At 45.1% G+C, this 27,097-nt stretch overlaps 1 protein-coding gene across 1 annotated transcript; it reads left to right on the forward strand.

The window, feature by feature from the left end:
- Window positions 1–1,082: 1,082 nt before the first annotated feature.
- On the forward strand, window positions 1,083–27,097 carry LOC128423397 (tetraspanin-36-like). The gene is made up of 7 exons (XM_053408488.1): window positions 1,083–1,401; window positions 17,046–17,237; window positions 19,066–19,140; window positions 20,389–20,484; window positions 22,316–22,474; window positions 23,190–23,273; window positions 25,286–27,097. The coding sequence occupies exons 1-7, from the start codon at window positions 1,342–1,344 to the stop codon at window positions 25,370–25,372; spliced, it is 753 nt and encodes a 250-aa protein (XP_053264463.1). The 5' UTR covers window positions 1,083–1,341; the 3' UTR covers window positions 25,373–27,097.

A 27,097-nucleotide genomic window follows, 5' to 3' on the forward strand; every position in this document is an offset into this window, starting at 1 on the left:
TTCTGCATAGATCTCAGTTTAGCAGCTTTCAATGGAGTATGCAAGCTTTTGAACTACACAGCTATCTTGGGCAGCCATTCTCTATACATCTGAGAGTCACCCATTGAACTTAGTGGGGTTTAATTCTGAGTTGAGATGCATAGGGTGGTGCAGCGGACGTCCTAAAATCGGCAAAGTGGCGTAGGAGGCAAGTAAAGGTAAAGGTAAAAGGACCCTTGACCGTTAAGTCCAGTCGCAGACGACTCTAGGGTTGCACGCTCATCTCGCTCTATAGGCCAAGGGAGCCAGCATTTGTCCGCTGACAGTTTTTCCGGGTCATGTGGCCAGCATGACTAAGCCGCTTCTGGCGAACCAGAGCAGCGTGTGGAAACGCCATTTACCTTCCTGCCGGAGCGGTACCTATTTATCTACTTGCACTTTGACTTGCTTTCAAACTGCTAGGTTGGCAGGAGCAGGGACCGAACTTCCCTAAACAGGGCTGCCTTCAGATGTCTTCCAAAAGTCAGATAGTTGTTTATTTCCTTGACATCTGAATGGAGGGCGTTCCACAGGGTGGGTGCCACTACCGAGAAGGCCCTCTGCCTGGTTCCCTGTAACCTCGCTTCTCACAGTGAGGGAACCGCCAGAAGGCCCTCGGAGCTGGACCTCAGTGTTTGGTAATAACTGTGGTAATAACTGTTGCTTCGTCTGTTGTCTTCCTTTACCAGAGGTAAGGAACCTTTTCTGCCAGGGAGGACAGATTGTTCTGTGTCCTCACCCCCAACAGCCACCTGTGATAGGTGGGCAGGACCTGACCTCAGCATCTTCTCATAGCACCCTCACCCCCCCCCAAAGAATTCTGGGAACTGTAGTTTACTCCCTCGCTGAGCTACAGTTCCCATCGCCCTGAACAAACTACCATTCCCAGGATTCTTTGGGTGGCGTGTGTGATCTGAATGCAGTCCAGTGTTCAGTTGCGTGCTCAGCTACAGCTGGACAAAAGCTCCAAGCTGTGGTGGGTCTGCTATTAGCAACTGCTTGGTACAGTCCTTTTTTGTCCAGGCAGTTAGTTCAGAAGGCTTACGGCAACCCTGTTAGTCACAATAGTATGTTAGTCACATGGGCGAGGAATAAGCAATGTGTTGTTTTGCACTGTACATAGCTGAGCATGTGATTAGGGGAAGGGCACTGAGCGCATCATGCCCTGATAATTGGTAACGCTCAGCTCAAAAGTCCCCAGAGCCTGCACAAACCTGGAGGCGTAATTACTTTAGCAGGAAACGAAAAGCTTTCTTCTGCTGCTGTTTTGAAAATCTTTTTTCCCACCACTTCAGTGGTAAAAACGCACACAGAGGGGAGATAATGGATTGCGGCGTGATCACCTCCAAAACGGTGTTGCTACTGATCAGCTTGTTTTTTTGGGTGAGTAAGATGGAAAGAAAGCAGATCTGTAATTCGGTAATACTTTCCTCCTGTTCTATTGACTCTTTCCTGCAGATCTAAAACAAGAGATGGATTCGCTGAGCTTAAAACACCTGTTGCTGTGAGAGTTCACTTTGTGGACAAAGCCCTTCCCCTTTATCCCGAGTAAATGTACCCTAAGATTGTGCTTGGACGTGAAGTTCTTGGGGTGCTGTAGCGGTTAAGACTGGGATTGAGTTGGGCAGCTTCCTGCAAAATATCAAATATATAGACATCTCTGTGGTTACAGCTTGAAACTTTCCGTATTGCTTTTTCTGTTGTCCAGGGTTCAGAAGCAGAGCTAGTAAAAGGGAAGTCGGAAATGCCCTCCAGACCCCCATCCCTGTATTAACAAGGGATGCTAAGGCATCGAAGGTGGGGGAACCTGTGACCTTCAGATGCTGTTGGACTCCAAATCCCATCATCCCAAACTGTTGGCCATGCTGACTGGGGCTGATGGGAGCTGGAGTCCGTCCGTCTCAGGAGGGTTGTGGGCTGTGCTGCTTTTTTTTTCCTGGGGGACTCAGCAGGACGCATACCCCTAAACATTTTGTAAATCTTTGTCCATTTTTGTCCATTTACTGTATTTATTTCCCCCGATTTTAACTATAAAACAGTCGTTTTCTTGAGTCAAAATGAGAGTACCCCTAAACATTTATTAATTTTTTTGGGGGGGAAGTACTGGCTGTATCCCTGCATTAGAAGCACTCTGAACGCCATGTATAAAACAAGGAGTCCCCGCATGCAGCTCCTGGCTAGTTTTCTAATGACTTTTAAGAAACATGGCGAAAGAAGAAACTCAGCAGGGGGAGTTTTACTCCTGGAATGAAGCTTCAGTAGTGGGGAAATCTTTTTATCTTTTTAATTCCTCCTTGCCATCTAACTGCTTAAGGCACAGGTTCTCTGTAGTAATGATAATAATGATAAAAATAGCAAAGCATTTGGCAACCCTGGAATGAGAACGCCTCCGAGAAACTGAGCAGCGAAGTAGGGGACAGGATATCCTGTAACAGGGTGTGGGTTTGAGGTTTGAAGACCTGACAGAACATTCTCAGTACAGTGCTACCTCGGGTTACAGATGCTTCAGGTTACAGGCGCTTCAGGTTACAGACTCTGCTCACCCAGAAATAGTACCTCAGGTTAACAACTTTGCTTCAGGATGAGAACAGAAATCGTGCGGTGGCAGCGTGGCGGCAGCGGGAGGCCCCATTAGCTAAAGTGGTGCTTCAGGTTAAGAACAGTTTCAGGTTAAGAACAGACCTCCAGAACAAATTAAGTTCTTAACCCGACGTACCACTGTACTGTACTGATTTTGGTTTAATTGGAGCGGGGAGAAACCTGTTTGGGTGCTTTAAAAGGAATTCTATTGGGTGTTTTTCTCTTTCCCCCCAGTATTCCATCTTTGCCCTTTAATAGCGTTCGATAAAGTTGCCTTTTTTTGTAGGTGGCAAATTCAGCAGAAATCGTATTTATTTAGAGAGATCTAATACAAGGCAGAACTGCATTTGTGAGACAGTTATGTTCTGGTCTGAATTAAGTGCTTTTTGGGACAAGTGGTGGTGGGAGGGAGGCGCTGACGGATTTCACAAATTTTTATGCTGTTCTTCCTCAGCGCACTGTACTTGATTCTCCTGGACCTTCATTTAATCCTCACAGCAACCTTAGGAGGTAGGATAGGCTGAGAGAGACTGAGGGAAAGCCACCCATTGGGCTTCCTGGCTAAGTGTGTCTCTCTGATCCCAGTCCTGGACTCTAGCCACTACACCACACTGCCTCTCTGCTTTAGATTGGCTTTGAAACAGGCCAGCAGTCGCCAGCAGAGGGTTGGCTGGGGCTGATGGGAGTTGTAGTCCAACATATCAGGAGGGGGCACCCGGTTGGCGGAGGCTGAAATTGCTATTTGTCTGAGGGACACAAAAGTAGGGAAGCTTTACAAAAGTTACTTCTTTGGGTCGATGAATGTTTCCTTCGTAGGGAAGGCCTGGAGTCAGTGATTGCTCCCATGTTTTGTGTGTGGAAATTCCCAGGTTCAAAACCCCATCTGAAAGCCTGGAATGCAACTGACAGTCAATACAGCTGATACAGTCGTACCTCAGAAGTCGAACGGAATCTGTTCCGGAAGTCCGTTCGACTTCCAAAACCTTTGGAAACCAAGGCACAGCTTCCGATGGGCTGCAGGAAGCTCTGGCAGCCAATTGGAACCTGCGGAACCCATGTTGGACTTTCGGGTTCCAAAGAACGTTTGCAACCCGGAACAATCTCTTGCTGCGTTCAGGAGTCAAAACGTTTGACTCACAAGGCGTTCAACTTCCGAGGTATGACTGTACTTACTTTTTGTCATGGACTGAATGTAGAAGAGCGGTGGGAGGCACCAACTTGAGAAACCCCAAAGGACGAAGGCTCAGAGCCCGGGGAATGGTGGTGGGACGATGATGAGTGGTCAGAGGGAGAAGATTGGGAGGATGAGATGGCCGAAGCTGAAGAGGTAACAGGGTTGTGAGCAGGGAGAATCCGTGGCAGAGAGAAGTCCAGAAGGAGAGGAGGGAGACCAAGAGGCTGGTAAAGAAGCCAGGAGGTCTCCTCCTTGTGCTGTGACAAGCTCCCCTTACCCCGGTCTCCCAAAGCCAGAAGAGGCATGAAGAGGGCATAGTCTCAGATTGCTTGGGAAGGACCTGGGAGATGAGCAGTCTTAAGCAGGGACCGTCAGCCTCCACAACTGGAGTTCCCTTCACTTACTCTTACACTTACACTTACCCTTCACTTATTGCTGACCCACCTTGAGGGATCGATGGTCTGACTCACTAGAAGGCTGGTAAAGCTAAAGGTAAAGGGACCCCTGACCATTAGGTCCAGTCGTGACCGACTCTGGGGTTGTGGCGCTCATCTCGCTTTATAGTGGTACCTTGAGTTAAGTACTTAATTCGTTCCAGAGGTCCATTCTTAACCTGAAACTGTTCTTAACCTGAAGCACCACTTTAGTTAATGGGGCCTCCTGCTGCTGCCGCACTGCTGGAGCATGATTTCTGTTCTCATCCGGAAGCAAAGTTCTTAATCCGAGGTACTATTTCTGGGTTAGTGGAGTCTGTAACCTGAAGCGTATGTAACCTGAAGCGTATGTAACCCGAGGTACCACTGTATTGGCCGAGGGAGCCGGCGTACAGCTTCCGGGTCATGTGGCCAGCATGACTAAGCCACTTCTGGCGAACTAGAGCAGCACATGGAAACGCCGTTTACCTTCCCGCCGGAGTGGTACCTATTTATCTACTTGCACTTCGATGTGCTTTCGAACTGCTAGGTTGGCAGGAGCAGGGACTGAGCAATGGGAGTTCACCCCGTTGCGGGGATTCGAACTGCCAACCTTCTGATCGGCAAGTCCTAGACTCTGTGGTTTAACCCACAGCGCCACCTGCGTCCTAGAAGGCTGGTACCTAACTAATATAGTATATGACGGCAGGCAGGACAGTCACTTTTGTGGGCTAAGGCCCTATCTGCACTATACATTGAAAGCAGTACCATACCACTTTAAACAGTCATGGCTTGCCCCAAAGAATCCTGGCAACTGTTGTTTGTTAAGGATGCTGAGAGCTGTTTGGAGATCCCCTGTTTCCCTCACCAAACTATAATTCCCAGAATTCATTGGACAGAGCGACTGATGGTTAAACAGCTTTTGCTTCACTTCCTTTCATTGTTCATCTCATGTGGAAGAGCGAAGTTCAGCAGGTGCAACAGCAAAGCTGCACCTGTTGAACTTTGCTCTTCCGCAGGAACCAAATAAGGAGCAGAACAGAAGCCATGGTTAGCTTTGCATTTTGCTGTCCTCATCAGGTTTGCAAGCCAGAAGTGGGTTGTTGGGTGTCTTGCAGATCTGCACCTGTGGGTTGCAAACCATGTACTTCTTAAAAAGATGCACACACGTGTTTGCAGTGGCCACAAATGAACAGATGCATTGTAAACAAAAAGGGAAGAAAACACAGCCGCTTCTCTTTTTCGAGTCCTCTTTAAACCACCGTGGGGATGTGCAACTGTTATTGCCCAGAACCACAATCTGAGTAAGAGTTGCTGGAAATCCCAGTTGGGGAGAGAGCGATGTTTAGGGTGGCCAGGCAGAAATCCATAAAAATGTCTGTAAAAAAAGCTCAACAAACTACTTTGCTGCAACCCCCCCCCCAAACAACTTTCCTTTTTCTTTTAAATAAAAATTAAAAAATTAAAATGTGCACCCCACCCCCAAGACCATACCATTGTAACTATCTAACCCCCCCAAATTTCAACACCTCTTGTGATGGTTTGACCTCCTTCTGTTTTAACAGTACAAATTCTACAAATGCCTTCCATATTTCCTCAAAATCATTTCTCCTGCATATCCCCCATCTTACCTTAATAGCACATGTTAATTTATCATTAATAGCTATACCCCACACCTCTTTATACCACTCTTCCATTTGATATTCACCTTGCCCCATCCACTTCCTAGCTATAATAACTCATGCAGCTGTCAATAAATTTGTGAACAACTCCTTCCTAGCTTATGAACCTTCCACCCCATTATCAATTGATAACAAAGCTACCTCTGGACTTTGCGTCACCCAGTGATTTCTGTTATCTCCTTAAACACCCTTTGTCCCAGCAACTTTTCTGCAACAAAACAACACCACCATAAACTGGCTTATAAGTATAAAACCAAATTTTTATGGTTTACCACACATTGTAATTGGAGTGCTATTTTGTATTGTGCAGCTTTTCAGACTGATGAAGCGTGTAGCGAAACCTGTAATATATCCGGTGAAATATACTCAGAGTCGCAAAGTGATTTCATGCTCTTTATTCAGCTCATAGTGGTGAGGAGGAATGAATGAAAGTCCCCTCAAAGTATCTGCTTTATATACATTATTTACACAATGGGCTGCACATGATTGGCTAATTCCGGAATTCTACTGTAAGCCACTCAGGTTGTGGATTCACTTCTATCTGGAGCATGATTGGGTGGTTCCTGCCAACCAATCATACTGCTGCATTGTTCTAGGACCACTCAGACTGCTGCATTCTGAATCCTATTGTTCTAGGACCAATCAGACTGCTGCCTTTTGGATCCTATTGTTCTAGGACCAATCAGACTGCTGCAGTTTGGATCCTATTCAACTCAGTACATAACATCCGGAGAACAGGTCTCCTTTTGCCCACTTGCATTATTCTCACCAGGGGGGTGGCTTTGATTTGCCTTCCCGTGATCGATCCATGCACACGGCTTTGTGTTTCCAACTCAAGACCCACTGAAGAACATCTCATCCAGTTCAATCTTTGAAAAACAGCTTTGAAAAACTTTTTCATATTCTCCAGTGTGCTACCCTTGCCATTGTGGCGGCACGGGGTTGCCGTTCTGTGACTCGACTTACGCTACTTGTTGAACAGTTCATTTATCCAGTCTGCATAACGTTTTTTGCACATGTAACTTGTTAAGATACAGTTGTACATTTATCCACTCCATGTTCACAGTATCTCCTGGCTTTGTTTTGCAGATGGCACCTTAGTATGTTTGTTGCTTGAATGGTTACAAGTCTCTCTCTATTCTAGCTATTATTCTAGTAAATTTGGTTTTATACTTATAAGCCAGTTTGTGGTGTTGTTGTTTTGTTGCATTATTATTACTGTCACCATATTTGATACTTTGTGTATATACCCAGCAACTTTTCTGTCCGGATTTTCACTGTTTGAAATATGGCAACCCTAGCGATGTTACACTCAGCTTCTCATACCCTCCAACATGTTGTGACAGAAAACCAGGACACTATCTTCTGGGGCCGCACACCTGGATCAGTCACGTCACCCATGCAAGATTGTGGCCTCGGAAAAAGCTTTTATTTCTTGGGCACCTTGCCCCAAAACATGTGTTTTAAAAACATGTGTTTCAGAGGCACCGTGCGAGATTGTGCCTCTGAAAAAGTGCTTTTTTCGGGGTGAGATTGTGGTGCCCCAAATGACTGCCATGTTCTCACAGGGGGAAAAAAGGGTTATTCCGTCTTGAGGGGTGTGGGTTCTGCTTTTGAGCTTCCCACAGACATCTAGTCAGCCACTGTGAGAACAGGATGCTGGACTAGATAGGCCTTAGACCTGATTTAGCAGAGTATTCTAAATTCTTAACTTCTCAACGCACGTAGAAATAGAAAATTGTTCAGTGCCATCTGACTATGAACCTACCTGAGCCTTCAGATCTGTGCCAGAGGCCCTGCTTGCTGGCTTGCACACCTACTGATTTATTTTAAAATTACGTTTATATCCCATTTTCCCTCCGGGGAGATCAAGGTAGAGTGCAAAGTTCTCCCTCCTCCCCATCTTCTCCTCCTTACACCCCTGTGAGGTAGGCTAGGCTGAGAGATGCCAACCAGGCCAGGTTTGCTCAGTGAGCTTCCTGTCTGACTGGATAAGATTTTGACCTCGTCTCATAGGATCTTGGTCTGATGCTCTAACCCAGGGTTTCTCAAACTCGGGTCTCCAGCTGTTGTTGGACTACAACTCCCATCATCCTTAGCTAGCAGGACCAATGGTTTGGGATGATGGGAATTGTAGTTCGAAAACAGCTGGAGAACCTTGCAACTGATATCGCACACTGTCAGCAGGAATCCCATCAACTGAAAGTGGGAGAGCAGAGGAATTTGGGAGATAATTTCTGTCTGGAAACAGGCAGCTGTGACATCCTTATTTTTGTTTCCTCACGTACCAAAATTCTGCGATGTTCCTCTGCCAAGGAAACAAGGCTGTCCTGCCTTACCTCTCATCAAAACATTTAATTTGGGCCTTAATAACCGTATTATCTCTCGGCCTAGCCTAACCTAAGGCAGGATTATTGTGAGGCTAAAATGTGTCTGGCACACCATGACTGCTGTCCTCGGCTCTTCGGAGGAAGGGTGAGGCTGAAATATAATTGTTTTGTAATAATGTGAGCAGGAGCAATGAGGAGGAGGTCTGGGGTGCCTTAAATAATAATTTAATGTCTTGTTGCATAAGCTGTGACAGGTTACAGCCTACTTTGTTGGATGCATGAAATGCTTTCGGAGGTTGGTAAAGGGGAGAAAGAGAGAGAGAGGAAGGAAGGAAGGAAGAAAGAAAGAAAGAAAGAAAGAAAGAAAGAAAGAAAGAAAGAAAGCATAGGAGTGGTTAAAGTTAACTGTTCTGCTTAGTTTCTTTTTGTTGTGGTTTGCTCGTTGGGTGAGAGGCTGATATCTGGCAGGGGCACCCCAGGGCCCAGCAAAAAACTGGTGTGTGAGGGAGAGTGTTGAATTATTACTCAGGGTAAAGGTAAAGGTAAAGGGACCCCTGACCGTTAGGTCCAGTCACGGATGACTCTTGGGTTGCAGCGCTCATCTCGCTTTATTGGCCGAGGGAGCCAGCGTACAGCTTCCAGGCCATGTGGCCAGCATGACTAAGCCGCTTCTGGCGAACCAGAGCAGTGCACGGAAATGCCATTTACCTCCCCGCCAGAGCGGTACCTATTTATCTACTTGCACTTTGACGTGCTTTTGAACTGCTAGGTTGGCAGGAGCAGGGACCGAGCAACGGGAGCTCACCCCGTTGCGGGGATTTGAACCGCTGACCTTCTGATCAGCAAGCCCTAGGCTCTGTGATTTAGACCACAGCGCCACCCGCATCCTGTACATCCCTCCTACTCCTCTGTCATCTCCAGCAACTGACAGCACTGGCTTCCCAGGGTTCATTCAGGCCCTAACAATGCTGGACTAGTACTGGGTGAAACTTGCTTTCCTTCTCTAGAAGAAAAACAAACAGATCCAAACACTGGGTTATGTTTTTCTGGTTGCTTCCCCTGCCTCATTTTATGAAGATTCAACAGTCGGCTTTAATTTAAAACACACAGAAGGAATACAATTAGCCAAATGGGCTAGAGCGGGCACATCTCAAAATGCAGGAAAGAAAAAAACCCAAAAAGCCTACTATTTATAAGAATATGAAGCCAGAACAATGAGCTGCAAACACTCCCCTCTTCCTCCCTTCCACCATCGTTTCCTCTCTCTCACTCTTTGCACCGTTAAATACGTAAGCACTAATAGAGGGTTTGTTTTCCTGAGTGTGGAGCTTTACATAGCGAAAATGCCACCATCCATGCAGGTTTAGGGGATTCCTAGCACCTGCAGAAGTATTAAAAACACTTTAGGGGGAAACACCCCAAAACTACCCAATGAGAACTGAGCAGGCTTGGTGGGACCAGAGCATAGGAGCCAACTCCTAAGGGCTGAGATACTTTTGCCCCCCTAAAATCTTTGAGGGCCCCCCAAGTTAATGGACATTGCCGTTCAAATGGTGTGAGTGCACCCCGCCATGTGATTGATTATGAGGGGTGGGGCATACCTGTCCCTCCCAATATTTTATTCAAGTTGGCTTCCCTGGAACAGAATATTCACTTTTAGGCAGGAGGAAGATGGACTGTACCGGAATCAAGGAATGGCAGTCTGCAATCTGTATTCTCTTTGCTCTCTTCTACAGTACAGAAACAGTCCATGCTGCCAAAAATTATTGCAACATCCCAGTGTGGTTTGTGTGTGTGTGTGTGTGTGTGTGTGTGTGTGTGAAAGAGAGAGAGAGAGAGAGATTCATATGTATATTCTAAAGCAGGCATGGCCAAACTTGGCCCTCCAGATGTTTTGGGACTACAACTCCCATCATCCCTAGCTGTTAATGTTTCAATATTTTAATGTTGTATTTTAATTTTGTTTTTAAGTTATAATCATTCAACTTGTTTTTATTATTGCTTGTTAGCCGCCATGAGCCCGGCCTTGGCTGGGGAGGGCGGGGTATAAATAAAAATTATTATTATTATTATTAGCTAAGAGGACCAGTGGTCAGGGATGATGGGAATTGTAGTCCCAAAACAATCTAAAGACTCTTCAGGGAGATTGGCCACATTAAGAGTCAATCTTACAGCCGAAAAGCTTATGGTTTATATATAATCAATTAATCAAAGGATCAAGAGAAAATGGAAAGTGTTTTGGGAACGCATGACCGCTTCTGCTTTAGATACTATGAAGCTAGGCTTATTTTTTGGGGCTCTGTCCCCTGGGAGAGTGATTGTGCGGCTTGTTTGCTTAAAGGTTTAGAAGGGTGCTTGTGGAGAAATTCCACTGAGGTTCTGGTAGCTTTCCAGTCATGTGGCTGTTCATGGGAAGTTCCATAAAGTGTCTCAGAAGAGCAAAAGTACTAGCGCATACAGTGTTGGAGAAAAGATCCAAGTCCAGTTTGAAGATGCTTGATAAAATAATAATTGAGAAGGTGTGTTGGAGCATGTGCAGAGTGCACCATGTATGCCAGGCATAGGCAGACTCAGCCCTCCAGATGTTTTGGGACTACAGCTCCCATCATCCCTGACCACTAGTCCTGTTAGCTAGGGATGATGGGAATTGTAGTCCCAAAACATCTGGAGGGCCGAGTTTGCCTATGCCTGATATATACCCACAGAGCAGCCACAGCAGATGCTTACTAATTCTTCGGATGGGTGGGGTGTGGTTTTAAAGCCAGAGCATGTGGCCAGCAGTCAGATTAAGCCTCAACACTTTTTTTGAAGTGATAATGAAATTGTGAAGTGTATACTGAAAGTAACTATGGGTGAATCCTAGAATCATAGCATTGTAGAGTTCAACGAGACCCTGCGAGTCATCTAGTCCAAGTCCAATGCAGGAATCTCATCCAGTATTTATGCTGCCTTCTGCCTTTCACCTTTCAAAGCGAAACTAATAAAATAACTACTCTTGATTTTAACAGCATCAGGAATCGCGGACGGACTCAATGGTGCAGTAAACCTATGTCTTTCATAGCTCTCAAATGATGGGGGCAGTACCCCTGTTTCTGCATATTTCTCAAATGATGGGTCATCAATTAAAACCCAGTTCTATGAGAGCAGAGAAGAAGCGGTAATTTTTCTCTAAGCAAACAAGTCGTCTTATTCATTCCATTCCACATTTTGTGCTTTGTTGTTAAAGCAACTCACATCGCTGCGATAATGTTATGTAAACTGTTTTGTGAGGTCCGCCCGAAAAGCGGTATATAAATACTGCAGTTGCAGTTCCCAGCACCCTTAGAGTCATAGCATCATAGAACTGCAGATTTGGAAGGGGTCATAAGGGTCATCTAGTCCAACCCCCGCAAGTCAGGAATCTTCCACCCAATGTGGGGCTCCAACCCACAACCCTGAGATTAAGGGGGTCTCGTGCTCTACCAGTTGAGCCCTTAACAAACTGCATTTCCCAGGGGGGAAGCCAAGTGCTTTAATTCATGGTGTGGGTGTGGTTGCGTCAAAGCAAGTATTCAGCAAACTTTCCAGAACATTTCCCCCTCCCTTTCCAAGAGTCTTGACTTCTGAGGAAGTGTGCGTGTTGCACAAGACCTTCCAGCCAATTATAATTGGGCAACTGGAATTTTCCCATGTGTTTTTTAATCCCAGCTGAAAATAGTGATGGTGTTTTTCCCTGCGATACGTCCTGTGAATTTCAGAGAGTTGTGGTTGATGGCACTTAACCTTTTCTTACCAGGAGAGATAGCAGTTGCAGGAATCTGGGGTGAACTTCCACCTTCCTAAAGAATGCCACCGAGGCCCTTATGCTAAGAAATAAATCAAATAATTAAAATATTGGGTAAGTGGTTTTGAGCCTGGCTGATTGAGCCAGAGAGTGATGCAATGACCTACTTGAAAAGAGAGCAGTTCTTACTCCTTCTGCCATGAGCTAAAGAGGTCTTTGGATTGTCAGCTCTTGGGCTGACATGACCTGTATGACGGGTGTGCCACTCATCCTTCTGGTTAAACCTCTTGAGATAAAGACGCCATCTTCTAAGTGCGGGAAGGTTGGAGTGCACTTAAGCGTTGAGCAAGCTAAGTTTTTGTTTTAAGAGCAAGGTGTTGCTGTGAAAGAAGGCTTTCTCTGAGGTCTTACTTGGACTGTACATTTGAAGCAGTGTTATACCACTTTGAATGATATCCCCCCAAGAATCCAATTAGTGTGATTTGTTAAAGTTGCTGAGAGTTGCTTGTTGTTGTTTAGTCATTTAGTTATGTCCAACTCTTCCTGACCCCATGGACCAGAGCACGTCAGGCACTCCTGTCTTCCACTGCCTCCCGCAGTTTGGTCAAACTCATGCTGGTAGCTTCAAGAACACTGTCCAACCATCTCGTCCTCTGTCGTCCCCTTCTCCTTGTGCCCTCCATCTTTCCCAACATCAGGGTCTTTTCCAGGGAGTCTTCTCTTCTCATGTGGTGGCCAAAGTATTGGAGCCTCAGCTTCACGATCTGTCCTTCCAGTGAGCACTCAGGGCTGATTTCCTTCAGAATGGATAGGTTTGATCTTGCAGTCCATGGGACTCTCAAGAGTCTCCTCCAGGACCATAATTCAAAAGCATCAATTCTTCGGCGATCAGCCTTCTTTATGGTCCAGCTCTCACTTCCATACATCACTAGAGAGTTGCTTGGTGAACCACTATTCCCCACCCAGAGCCACAGTTCTCAGTGCGTTGCAATAGTCAATCCTTCTTTCCAAAAGAACTCTGGGATTGCAGTTCCGAGAGCGGAATAGGGGTTCTCCCGATGCCTCTCAGCACCCGAAGCAAACTAGTTATTAGAATTCTTTTGGGGAAGGTATCTAGTTGGCTTCTGTGGATGTTTTTATTAATGGTGGAGCTCTCTGGGTTGTAATTTGGCACAGCTTATTTTTTTCAATTTGTCAATCTTTGGTGGAGATAGATCTTTGCGGTCCCTTCTCCAGAGTTGGATTTTGCATATACAGTCTAAGTGTATATTAGGGTTGCTGTACGTCTGGACATACATTTCCAGAACATACTTGGAATACTGCTGTTGGAAGCAGTGTCTGGGCAGAAATTGGCAAAAATGTCCTGGAAAATCCGGACGTATGGCAATGCATGTCAGCAGTTTAGTTTTGGGCGATTTTACTTTTAAAAAAGCTCCAAAATGTCCATTTTTGTGTGATTTTGCTCAAAAAGTTCAACAACAAAACTAAAAAAAGCTCAATAACTCCCCCCCCCATAACCTGTGTGTCTGGATTTTCACTAATTGAAATATGGCAACCCTAGCATATATTCCCCTTTTTAAAAATGTACAGGGAAATAACTGGAAGATTGATAGGTTTGTTTGTGCCTTTAAGAAGCCTTCTGGGAAGCTGAGTTCGTTGCTACAGAGGAGCCTTTTAAACTTATCTCTTCCTATGTTGAAAGGAAGGAGCCACAAAGACTGCAAGTCTATGTATGCATGTCTCTATTTAGAAATCAGTTCTGATGCGTTTAGTAGGGTTTAGTTTCTGGGAACTGACGTTGTTTTTAAGTGCTGTGATGTCCAAGCTAGCTAGGCAAAAGAGGAAGCATTTGCACATCACATGAGTCTGCCTCATCATGTTCCTTATGGTTCGGCTTGGCGTGCAGAATTTCCAAGCAAATTTGTCCTCTTAATATTTTGTATTTGCAAATGGGAATTGTATTTGAGTATGTTTTTCTTTGTTTGTGTTGTATACACTCCACTCCACTCCACTACATCCTGCCAGGTTTTTTTTAGGTCAGGTAACCAGAAACTCTTGCTCAGGGGTCAGCAAACTTTTCCAGCAGGGGGCCGGTCCACTGTCCCTCAGACCTTGTGGGGGGCCCAGACTATATTTTGGAAAGAAAAAAAAGAATGAATTCCTATCATAGCTGTCAACCGTCCCTTATTTGGCGGGAAACTCCCTTATCCCAGCGCCGTATCCCCCGCTGTCCCTTATTGTTGATGTCCCTTAAATTTCCCAGGTTTCATGCTCGTCCGGCTCGGGAGGGAAGCAGTGGCTCAGGGTCCTCCGCCATGAGAGAGAACGTGTGCACGAGCTGCCATGTCTCTGTCTCTCCCTTTTCCCCCTCAGGGGCGCGTCGTGAGGAGACGGGTGGCGATGGGCGGGCAGGCAGCCCCTCTCTTGCAAGACTTCCGCCACGCTGCCAGGGGAAGCCGGCGGCGGCTGAGGAGGCGGCCTGAGGGAGAAGAAATAGGAGGGGATGGGGAGGGACGCAGTAGGGTGGCGCTTCAGTGGCCGCCACGGTGCCGCAACCGCCTCATGCTGGGCTCGCGGGCGGCATGAGCGAGAGTCTCTCTCCCTCCCCCCCCCTCAGGCGGGGAAGGGCCACTGGAACTCCTCACGCCAGGACGACGGCAGCCCCGACGTGCTGCTTAGCATACCCTCCAACCAGTGCAGCATCTTAATGTACCCCTTTCATAACTCTATTTTTATAAATCATTTGTCCATCCATAGTTCAAATTTTTACTACAAGTTTTCTGTCAATCCTACCAATGTATGTAACTCTTTACAATAGCTTTTCAACTAAATTATAAACTTTCCCCATTCTTTATTAAAGAGGTCCTCTTCCTGGTTTCTAATTCTGCCTGTAAGCTTTGCCATCTCGACGTCGTTCATCAGTTTTGTCTGCCACTCTTCTTTGGTGGGAGTTATAGACCCTTAGGATCATCTAGTCCAACCCCCTGCAAAACACAGTCAGTGGCAGCCAAAGCAGGATGGCTCCATCAGTGGGGGATTTCTGTATAAGCGAAGCCAAAATCCCTTATTTTGGCTGCTGATCCCTTATTTTTGAGGCTGCTGGCCCCTTATTTTCAAATCTGTAAGTTGACAGCTATGAGGAAATTCCTATGCCCCACAAATAACCCAGAGATGCATTTTAAATAAAAGGACACATTCTACTCATGTAAAAACATGCTGATTCCCGGACAGTCCGTGGGCCAGATTTAGAAGGCGATTGGGCCGGATCCGGACCCCGGGCCTTAGTTTACCTACCCATGCTCTTGCTGGTATGGTGCAATGGTTGAGTTGCAAGTGTTTTCACCGTTGTGTTGATCTGTCAGATGCAATCACACACAACTGGAAAGCTAACCGTTGCCTGTCCGCAGCAAATTTGCTATCAGCCCCAATCAGCACAACTCTACTGGTTGGGGCTGATGTGAGTTGCAGTCCAAACTTTCCAGAGGGCACCAGGTTGGCGAAGTCTGTTATAGAGACTGCCTTTCCTTTCAACTAGAAGCTTTCTCTGTAGGAAGGAACATTTTTCAGAAGGAAGTTTTCCATGACCGCTGTAATAATCAACTGCCGTTTCAGAACAAAATGTATTTTTAAATCAGAAGCATGACAAATGTCGGTCTTATGCCTGATGCACTTAATTTAAAGCCAAGCACATGGTTAGAATTATACTGAGAGCAAATAAGAATGTTGACCGCTGACAAATGATTAGTTGGCGTCTTTGTTCCAAAGATGAGCTCATAGTTTCCCTAGAAGACCTATAATGTTCATTCAGGCCTGGCCCTATCATTTGGCAATGTGAGACTATGTCCTCGGGTAACAGATGCGGCAGAAAGGGTCAGCCTCCTGGTTGTACTGTTTGGTTGGGGATCAAAGCTGTGGGTGCCACAAGACTTATCTAACACCAAGTTCCCCTGCTGGTCTTTGTCAGGACTCAGAGCAAAGCAACATCAGAACCTGGAGACACACTACTGGCTGACCACTGTGAGAACAGGGTGATGGACTGGATAGGCCTTTGGTCTGATTCAGCGGGGATGTTCTTAAGTTAACTCTGAAAATGGTGTGCCAATGGTACTTAACTCCAGTAAAATTGGCTAAAATTTACAAATTAAAATCAAATACCTGTGTTGGAGATGCAAGAAAGAAATAGGAACAATGTTTCACATGTGGTGGGAATGCCGACCTATTAAACAATTTTGAAATGAAATATATGAAGAAATCAAAAAGATGTTTAAAATATATTTTAGTAAAAAACTGGAGGCATTCTTTTTAGGTATAATCACAAACGATATTCCTGACAATCAAAGGAAAGTATTCCTCTGTGCGACAACAGCTGCCAGGATGCTCATAGCAAAAAATTGGAAAGGGAGAAAAATTCCATCAATGAAAGAATGGCAAATTAAATTTTGTGAATATATACATCTGGCAAGACTCACAGAATTCATAAGGGGACAATCGGACCAAAAATGATTAAAAGAATGGGGATGTGCTAAAGAGTATATGAAAAAATATTGTTCTGGAGTAAGCATATTGGTATGTAATGAATGATGCTTTGCAGGGTTAAAGAAAGAGAAAAATGGTGTAAAAAGTATAAAGCTATAAGTAATCTACATTAGACACAACTTAGAAAGAGTAAAAATTTCGAGGTCTTAGAACAAAGGAAGGAAGTCAATATGTGTATATGTATGTAATGACTAGATTAGAATGATGATGTGGTTTTATTTGTAGATGTGTGTTTGTTTGTTTTTTGTTCTTTTTTCTTTTGTGTTCTGTTTTTTTCTTGTTTGTACAGTTTTATTTCGGATTCAATGTTTGTAATTTTTGTTGTAATTTTGCATTGAAAATAATAATTAAAAAAATTAACTCTGAATTGTAGTAGGCAAGTTGTCTCGCAGCATATGGAAACTGGGTCGAATCCTGTGGCTAGATCCAGCGCAGACCAGTCTTGGAAGGAGTCATTCGGGTTCACTGGGAACCGGGTGGAGGAAGTCATAGTAGTTTAAACTGGTTTATCTGATACCATTTTGAAACAACATTTTGCTTTATATTAAGGCTGCAGCAGCTGGACTTTCTTATGTTGGCGCATACGTCCTCAACACCTACAAGGAATATGACCCTTTCCTCCAGGATAAATACCCTCTCCTGCCAGCTGTCATCATCATTTGTGTTGCCGTGGTGATGTTCGTTATCGGCCTCATTGGCTGCTGTGCTACAATCCGTGAATCCAAGATTGGGTTGGGAGTGGTAAGTAAGGCGTGCGTCACTGAAAATGCCTTCTGTAACAATTCCATGGTGCCAGACAGAGGGAATCAGAGAGGACAAGGGCTTGTCCACACCATAGCTGTCAAGCGTCCCTTATTTGGAGGGACAGTCCCTTATCCCAGCGCCATGTCCCGCTGCTGTCCCTTATTGATGGATGTCCCTTAAATTTCCCGGGTTTCAAAGGAAGCAGCTCCTCTCCCTCCCTCCCTGCCGGCCAGGGAGGAGGGAGGCTCCAAATGTGTTGCTTGGCTGCCCGGCCCACCCCCCTTCGGCCTCCTCTCACCAGCCTCAGCCCCTGGGAGCCCCTCCCCACCGGGACAGGTGGGAGCCTCGGGCCCTTCCGCCACCATCCTCCTCGCAGCCGCCAAATTGGGCATCTCTGCCTGGGGCCTCCCCTCTGCCCGTCACCGCCGCTCCCGCTAGGCCGTACTGCGGCTGTGCCGCCGAAGGACCCAGATGAGATGGGCAGCCTGGCATGGTCTATGAATTGATGAGGAGCCTTGAGAGGAGAGCGAGGGCAACCATAGAGAAAGCAGTTCAGAGAGAGGAGGAAGAGGAGGAGGCGGAAGTGCGGGCAGATGTTCCAAGGGCTACAAGGGAAGGACCGCAAGCACTTCTCCCATAGATTTGTAGTGGTAGACTAGCATAGATGGTCTGATCTGTGGGTTTACTTCAGGAGCTATTCCCCCCCTTCCTCCCACCCCACCTGATGGAATTGAGAGCTGTCGATGGAGCACGAGAGAAAAGATACAGAACAGCAGCATCATCTTCGTAGCTTGGACTTCGTTTTGCGCGAAAAGTGGTTGCTGCTTGTAGTTATTTAATTGCAGTGTTTCATCAGCTGGTGTCTTGAGCAGCAGCCTCTGGAAACGAAGGGCTAAAAACTGCCGCTGCTCTTCAAAATTAACTGGTCCCTTTTAACTGGTTGACTGAAATTCCTTATTTTGGCTTCTGGTCCCTTATTTTCAAATCTGTAAGTTGACAACTATGGTCCACACTTCCACTTTTCCACAGGGCTGAATGGTTTTCTGTTTGCCCCACTGCTTCTCCCGGACAAACCCGCTCTTTAGAGCTTAATCGGAGCAATTGTCAATCCGCTGAAAACCTGATTGATGCTTATTCCGATTCAGTGGTAAATATTGGGTTTTCCTGGGCGAAGGTGGCAGGACAACTGAAAGCCTGAATGAGCTCCAAGTGTCTGTCCACCCGCTTCCAGACAAGTCACTTGCCCTATGGCTTGCCTTCCCATTGCTGGGGCCATGTAGTTCCTTGAAGGAAAGGTCATTGCCACGTAAAATTTGTAGCTGGAGATCTCTTAAGCATGCCCACTTGAGACTGAATTCCGTCATGACTAAGAAGACTTCAGAAGAGGATGGGAGCATTAATGTGAACTACACCACATGACAGCTCTTCAGATATTTGTAGATGGCCATCATATCTGTGATTTTCCAATGGTTTGGCTTCACTCGGTTGTTTCTCTAGACAGACGGATGCCAACCAACCAACCAATATCATATCACCTCTCAGTCTCCTCTTCTCCAGACTAAACACACCCAGCTCCCTCAACTGTTCCTCATAAGCCTTGGTTTCTGGACCCTTTCTCATCCTCCTCTGCACATGTTCTTGCTTGTCAATATCCTTCTTAAACTGTGGTGCCCAGAATTGGACACAGGACTCTAGGTGATGCTAGGCAACAGGTCTCTCTCATCCCCACCCCTCACACAAGGCTTCTTCACCCCAGCATGTCATCTTAGATGTCTACAACACCTGTACACCAGCCTCTTCCTAACTAATTCTTCTTTTCCTCCAGTTCCTGATCATTATCCTGTTGGTCTTCATTGCTGAAGTGGCAGCTTTTGTCCTTGGATTCATTTACAAAGGACAGGTGGGTAAAAACAGACGTATGTATTCTGTACCAATGATGGGGGCGGGCGGGCGAGCTGGGTGGTGGAAATGCAGTTATGAATTCCTCTCATTCCATGAAGACTGGGGGCTCAACCACCTTTCCATTTACCCCTCTACTTCCCCCCAGGAAAACCTACAGTTTAGTGCTGAATCGGAACAAACAGCAATCGGGTTTTCCACGAATTGCCATTTGTTCCAATTTAGCACTAAAGAGCAGGTTTTCCAGGGGAAAGCAGTGGGTCAAAGAAATAACTGCTCAGACCCATGCTCTCTAGGCTTGGGACAACTGGGAGTGTGGATGAGCTTTGGGCCAGAGTGGTGGTTAACCATACCAACCCGGAGCCACATTCACAGCATACATTCAAAGCACTCACAGCATACATTCAAAGCACTACAATGCAGCTTTAAGCAGTCATGGCTGCACCCCGAAGAATTATGGGAGTTGCAGTTTGTTAAGGATGCCTAGAGTTGTTAGGATAAGCCTATTCCCCTCACAGGTGGCGCTGTGGTCTAAACCACTGAGCCTGTTGGGATTGCTGATGGGAAGGTTGGCAGTTCAAATCCACAGAATGGGGTGAGCTCCTGTTGCTCTGTCCCAGGCATAGGCAAACTCCGGCCCTCCAGATGTTTGGGACTACAATTCCCATCATCCCTAGCTAACAGGACCAGTGGTCAGGGATGATGGGAATTGTAGCCCCAAACATCTGGAGGGCCAGAGTTTGCATAGGCCTGCTCTGTCCCAACCCGCAAAAACTGTATGTGGACAAACGTCGGCTCCCTTGGACTGAAAGCGAGATGAGCGCCGCAACCCCATAGTCAAATTTGACTGGAATTAACTGTCCAGGGGTCCTTTACTTTGACTTATTCCCCTCACAGAGCTACGATTCCCAGAGTTTCCTGTGAAGAGGGATTGATTGTTAAATCACTCTGGAAATTGTTTTTAAAAATGCAAATATCATCAGTTGGGAAGGGAGTCTGTGCTGGGAACTGCTGGGTCCACAAGGAAGGCAGAATAAGGCATTGAACCCTTTTCTTTATTGTTGGCGATTGTGAGAAGAATCCCACTTCAGAAAGAGAAATCACAAAGGAGGAATTTCCTCCCAATACAAATACAACTTCAGAGGAAAGGCTTTCCTCAGCTGAGGGGTTGCAATAATCTTCTCTGTTTTTTGCAGTTGAGGGGCTTTCCGTTCTTGAACAAAACCCTCACAGTTCTGTCTTCCTACAGGTAAAAACAGATTTGCATGAACCAATGGTGCAATCATTCAAGAACTATGACGGGAAAACGGAAGAGTCTCACATCATAGATTACTTACAGCAAGAGGTTGGGAAACTTTATGTTCTGTTTAAAATTATCATCACAAACTTCCTCCTCTAGTTGAAAATCCTGTTATTAATCCTAGAACTATGAATGTTGGCTCATCTTGCAAACTTTATCCTGTTTGCAGTTTCCTTCCAGTTTTTTTTCCTTTCCCCCCTCTTTTTAAAGAAATAACTACAGGAAAAATATCTAGTGGGCTGTTCCAGATACAGTGGTACCTTGGGTTAAGTACTTAATTCGTTCCAGAGGTCCGTTCTTAACCTGAAACTGTTCTTAACATGAAGCACCACTTTAGCTAATGGGACCTCCCGCTGCCACCGTGCCGCCAGAGCACGATTTCTGTTCTCATCCTGAAGCAAAGTTCTTAACCCGAGGTACTATTTCTAGGTTAGCAGAGTCTGTAAGCTGAAGCGTCTGTAACCTGAAGTGTATGTAACCCGAGGTACCACTGTAATCTGTTTCAGGGGTTGTTGTTTTTTAGTGTGCAGTTGGACAAGGGATGCTTTGCTTCTGTGAATTTCTTTAAGGTTCCCTTCCATTCTGCCAATATTTTGCAGGAAGGATTCAATCACACAACGGCGAATGTAGGTTTGCACAGTCAGCTTGAATTAACACAGTCTTGGGCACTAAAGCCACTTAAAAATATATATAGGATTTTTTTTTTGCGGTAAGGAAAAGTGATAAGCAAATGCACTGAAAAGTGTGGTATAATAACCAATTGACAAGAAGTCATAAATCTCCTCTGTGCAAACAAATAAGTATGTGTTCAAATCAGAGTGGATATTCAGTAAAGAGCAGGAGTCATATAACCACCTCACAGACGTTGTGCAAACATATCAGGATAAATGCTGGATGAACAAGGCTTCTAGAGACACACATTCACCCCAAATGTAGTTGTTTTGTGAAATTAAATTAAGCCATTTCCTGATCTTGTGCAATCCATTCTTATTTCAAAAGACCCATGTTCTACTTACTAAGTGTAAAAAACAATGATTCAATACAGAAGCGAAACCTATTTCAGAGATCATATTCCCCTTAAATCTATCCCACATTCTCATGAAGCCTGAAAGTTGCAGCTTTTAAAAACAATGGACCGGTCAGCTTCTTAAGTTACACAAACATTTTGCAGACAGAGGAATTATATCCAGGAAATGTTTGCTCAATGTGATAGCAGATGTGCTTTTCCACAGGTATAAACCAACTGGGTAAATTCCATAATTGTGATACATAATCGTCTATTTACTGCAATTTAGCCGGAGCCTCTTTCATTATTCTTTTGATTCTTGCATCAGTTGCATATACAGTGGTACCTCTGGTTACGAACTTAATTTGTTCCGGAGCTCTGTTCTTAACCTGAAACTGTTCTTAACCTGAGGTACCACTTTAGCTAATGGGGCCTCCTGCTGCCGCCGCACGATTTCTGTTCTCATCCTGAAGCAAAGTTCTTAACCCGAGGTACTATTTCCGGGTTAGCGGAGTCTGTAACCCAAAGTGTTTGTAACCCGAGGCACCACTGTATTCTCTCTGTGTATTGCAGAGTGGTCCTTGTGCAAGCATAAGGGCTAGCCACTTGTGCCTCCTTGTGTCAGAACTTAGACGTCTTGTATTAGTAGCACAATCGTATCAAAACAGACTCCCTGCAGCCTCTGATTATGCATTTCAAAAATGTAATTGCGGTGTTTTCATGAGGCTCAGTACATTTTTTAAAGATGGCTCAAACAAGGCAACAGTTCTTTTTTTGTTTAAAGATTTGTAACACACACTTTTGAGATCTCACACATTCTTGAAAGTGACACACCCTGTTTGCTTTCATTCACGATTTCAATCTTTGCAGCTTCAGTGTTGCGGAGTTGACAACTACACCGACTGGATTGATAGCCGATGGTTCAACGCCACCGGCAACCACAGCGTTCCTGTAAGCTGCTGCAAGCGAGACGTCACTAAGAAAAACTGCACAGGGCAGCTGAGTGACCTGAAGTTTCTCAATACACAAGTAAGGGCATGTTGCATTCAGGACTTACATGGGAATAACAGAATTGCAGGGGACCTGGAACTAAAGGCTGATGCAAGCCATCTCTTAAGATGATTGCAAGGTGTAAATAAAGCAGCGAGATTTTGAAAATCCTAACATTCGGGATTTCTGGCTACCCTTCAGATCAGTTCTGGCAGAGATTCCACACTGGCTAACAAAAATAATGACAATGTATCCTGCCATCAGTTCTTTCCTGTTTTGTTTTTGTGGCAGTGGTGTAAACTGCTGATATCTGCAACTGTAACGGATGGGGGAGACATTCAATTCTGTTAGCGTTTTGATGGGAAACTGCATAACGTGTCCTTCTCAAACCAAAGCAGGAACAAAAACATCACCACCTTTGAAATTCGACCTTGTCCAAATTTTGCAGTGCAGTTCTCAAACCCAAACGATGTGTACAAACGTGTACATGTTCGTGACGATAGCATACAAAACTCACCGAAGTTGGGGAAATTGCAAACAAAAAAATGTGTGTTTATTAGGAGGAAAATTACACTGAAATGGTGAAAAACTTTCAAGAGGTGGTTGTTGTTTTTTTAATTGCAATTTGCTTAAGAAATTGTGTGAACTGAATTTAAGGTGGGGAAATTGGGAGGGCCGAAATAGATTTCTCTTTCCTTAATGACCATTCTCTCTCTCTCTTTTTCTCCCCTACATCTGCAAATTCTCCCTGCAGGGCTGTGAGGAGAAGGTGGAGTCTATTCTGCAGAGTGTCCTCAACTACGCTATGCTTGTCATCCTAGGATTTGCCATTGTGAAGGTATTTATACTCTGACCTTGACACGAATGCCCCAGAGCATAAATTAAACAATAAGTTTCAAAACAGCATTAAATCAAAAACAAAGGGTTTAGGCTACCATGCAAGTTTTCCAGTGCTAGGTGGAAACCTTCCAACTTGCCCTGGGCATTTTAAACTTCAGGTGATGTTTTAAAATTCTGTTTTATCCTGCCTTTAGCTTCTTTTGATTTTTTTTGTTTGGTTCGGTTTTGTGTTGCTACTGCCTTCGTGTTCAGAATGTGACCTTTCTGGTAATGCCATAGAATTGTAAAGTTGGAAGAGTCCCCAGGAAGGGCAGTTGCTGGTTCGTGGTGAGGGAATAAACTAGGTGAATATTTGTGGCCTGATTCATCAGGGCCTTAAGTTTTGATTCCCTCTGAATCCTTGGTTTGCTTAGCCTTTGCCTTGCCATTATCCAGTATGTTTCTTAAAGCATAATCAAGCAACATTGCCACCTGTAGACAAGCAAAGTTTAGTGCTTTCCAATTGCCTGTAGTGCTCCTTTAAAGAAACTAAAATCTGACAGGTGTTCTAATGGCACTGGGACAGTGTTTTTATTTCATTTTCTTAGTTAGCCTATACAGTGGTACCTTGGTTCTTGAACATAATCCTTTCTGGGAGTCCGTTCGACTTCCGAAACGTTCGAAAACCAAGGCGTGGTTCTGATTGGCTGCAGGAGCTTCCTGCACTCAAGCGGAAGTCATGTTGGATGTTCCACTTCCGAAAAACATTTGAAAACCAGAACACTTACTTCCGGCTTTTTGGCGTTCGGGAGCCGATTTGTTCGTCAACTGAGCTGTTCGAGAACCAAGGTTCCACTGTATACCCCTTCGTATTTCAGCAGAAATCTCTCAGCGGTGTATGACTCCCAACGAAAAGGAATAAATAAAAGCAATGCCATGCAAATTTCACATTTGGAACCAAGCAACACAACTAAGAACCACATATGAAAATATACAAGACATCAGGATATATCAAGATATATCAAAATGCGACATAATAATGTTATAAGCATTTCATAAATGTTACAGGAAACATAGAGGGTATGATTCATAGAATCATAGCACTGCAGAGTTGGAAGGGACCACAAAGATCATCTAGTCCAAGCCTCTACAATGCAGGAATCCTTTACCCAACGTAGGACTTGAACCCATGACCTTAAAATTAAGAGTCTCATGCTCTACCAGCTGAGCTACCCATCTAATGCGTCCCATCCATGGAAGCCATGCACAAGGACTTCCACTTCCACAATGGGGCTTCCACCCTCTCCCCTGCCCTGCCCCCCACCTGTGCCCCCGATATTGACTCTGTGGGGGTCAGGAGAACCCCCAGAACACCATGTGGGGCACAGAGAAGAGGGGAAACGGTTCCATCTGGCGAGCTGAAATGCTTGACAAAGCACAACGTTGAATTCCTCCCATGATGCCATTTCCAAAATCTGCACATTCCCAGAACTCAAAACTTAATCCAAGTACATAACCCCCAAATACACCCAACTATCTCCTTACGCGGGTGGCGCTGTGGGTTAAACCACAGAGCCTAGGACTTGCCGATCAGAAGGTCAGCGGTTTGAATCCCCGCGACGGGGTGAGCTCCCGTTACAGTTCGAAAGCACATCAAAGTGCAAGTAGATAAATAGGTACCGCTCTGGCAGGAAGGTAAACGGCGTTTCTGTGCGCTGCTCTGGTTCGCCAGAAGCGGCTTAGTCATGCTGGCCACATGACCTGGAAGCTGTACGCTGGCTCCCTCGGCCAATAAAGCGAGATGAGCGCCGCAACCCCAGAGTCGGTCACAACTGGACCTAATGGTCAGGGGTCCCTTTACCCTTTACCTCCTTACAGCCACCAAATCATTCCATCCATTTAAGTTTAAATAGATTACAAAAGGGGGCCTTAATATGGGCGGTGGGGTGGGGATTCAACTTTCAAACTCTTTAAGCGCCATGAACATTGCTGGTGCTATTTAAAATAATAACAATAACCTTCTCGTTTCAGTTCTTTGGAATGCTTAGTGTGTGCGTACTGACCTGCAAGAGAGAACAGCACAACGGTTACCATCCTTTGTCGGGGACGTTCGCTTGACCAGAAGATGGAGAGTGACCCTTCGTTCTGCTCTTCCAAGATAAAATGGACTTGGGAAAGATGCTCTGAGCAGAAAATGTTTTGCCTGCTTTTGTAAAATGCTGAATCTTTATCTCGGTGAACAGAAAGCAGATTCCTTTCAAAGCTTGTTATTAAATGTGACCTGACTTGGATTTAACATAGCTACTGGTGATTCCACTTGAGAATCTTTGACGTAGTTCAGGTGTAGGAAATTTGTGTCCAGGTGTTTCTGAACTACAGCACCCTGTGGAATGCCCTCCTGCCAGATGTCAAAGAAACAAACAACTATCTGACTTTTAGAAGACACCTGAAGGCAGCCCTGTTTAGGGAAGCTTTTCCTATTTGATGAACTAATTGTATTTTAATGTTTTGCTGGAAGCTGCCCAGAGTGGCTGGGGAAACCAGCCAGATGGGTGGGGTATAAATAATAAATTATTATTAAATTATATTATTATCACCATTGGCCATGCTTGTGGGGGCTGGTGGGAGTTGTAGTTCAGCAACATCTTGGGGGGCAGAGGTTCCCCACACCTGATGTAGTTGAACTGAAGTGACTCCCTTTCCTTAGAACAGCATATGAAGCCTTAAACCTTACAAGGTAGCCCAGCAGGTACCATTCTGACGTTTCACAGGTGAATGTGGTTCTCCCCTCCTCCTCAAACCTTGTTAGATTTATTAACATAAATTATTTTTTCAAACTATTAAAAGACTCGGTGTATTTTCCCTTGCCTGCTGGGTGTTCTGACTGCAGGAGAAGGTTTTCAGCATTCAGCAGCGACAGACAGTCAAAGAGGAATCTTGTGAATCTTGTCTCACTTCTTTGAACGTGAGCACTGCAAAATAACAGATAGATCTTAGGTGAGTGTTGCCATTTGCTGGTGGAGTTTTTGGACGGCTGCAAATTTCACCTGGGACTATCAGCATTCAGATGTGAATGTCAACATGGTACCACCATCCACATTCCCTACCTAGACTCTTAAGGGTGGAAGGGTGAAACTTTTGCATCTTGTGCTCACAACTAAACAGCTACTGATGTCAGCTTTGATAATCTAATTCACACCAACACCAGCTTTTCACACAAGATGAAGTGACCAGCAGTATAAAACCTGATAGCACTAAGCGGTTTCTGGATTAAGGCTTTGTTATCCTGATATCCATGCTTGCAGCCACTTGCCTTGTTGACGTTTGCACTGAATCAATCCCATGCCATATCTCAAAGCACCAGAATGCATATGAAATCTCCTGGCTGGACTGGGAGCGTTATGTCGGGTGGTGCAACTCTGTACACACTGCAATTCAATGTGGGGATTTGTTAAGCGTTTTGTGCTGCTTAACTTTAGGAGTGATTGGAACACACCTGAATCCTACATCTTTAGAGACTGCGCTGAGAAACCATTCCAAGCAAATACGATTTGAACAGCCACTTGCAAGTGTATCATAGTGAAGATATGGTGCAGGCTTTACTTATGCTGTGCATTGTTTTACTTGCTTCTGGTATCACATTTATTTAATACATACAGCGTCCTTTGCGCTTTTGTGAACAGTGGAACAACTTAGGCACCATACGTACTGTTGAAAAATAAAATGACACTTCCTTTTTCCAAACACCTTTGCTTTAGTTTCTTGAGGGCTTCAGGAATATTTGGACTATAGATAAGTAAGTTCCCTTTTTAACCCCAAATAAATAAATAAAGGTTAATTACA

This window comes from Podarcis raffonei, chromosome 11, assembly GCF_027172205.1.
Source record: "Podarcis raffonei isolate rPodRaf1 chromosome 11, rPodRaf1.pri, whole genome shotgun sequence".
Taxonomy (NCBI): domain Eukaryota; kingdom Metazoa; phylum Chordata; class Lepidosauria; order Squamata; family Lacertidae; genus Podarcis; species Podarcis raffonei.

Excerpts from the sequence above, each read along its gene's own strand:
- LOC128423397 (XM_053408488.1), top strand. The coding sequence starts at position 1,342 with ATGGATTGCGGCGTGATCACCTCCAAAACGGTGTTGCTACTGATCAGC. Across the intron at positions 20,485-22,315 it reads TAGATTACTTACAGCAAGAG|CTTCAGTGTTGCGGAGTTGA; the intron begins GTTGGGAAACTT and ends CAATCTTTGCAG. Across the intron at positions 23,274-25,285 it reads TAGGATTTGCCATTGTGAAG|TTCTTTGGAATGCTTAGTGT; the intron begins GTATTTATACTC and ends TTCTCGTTTCAG.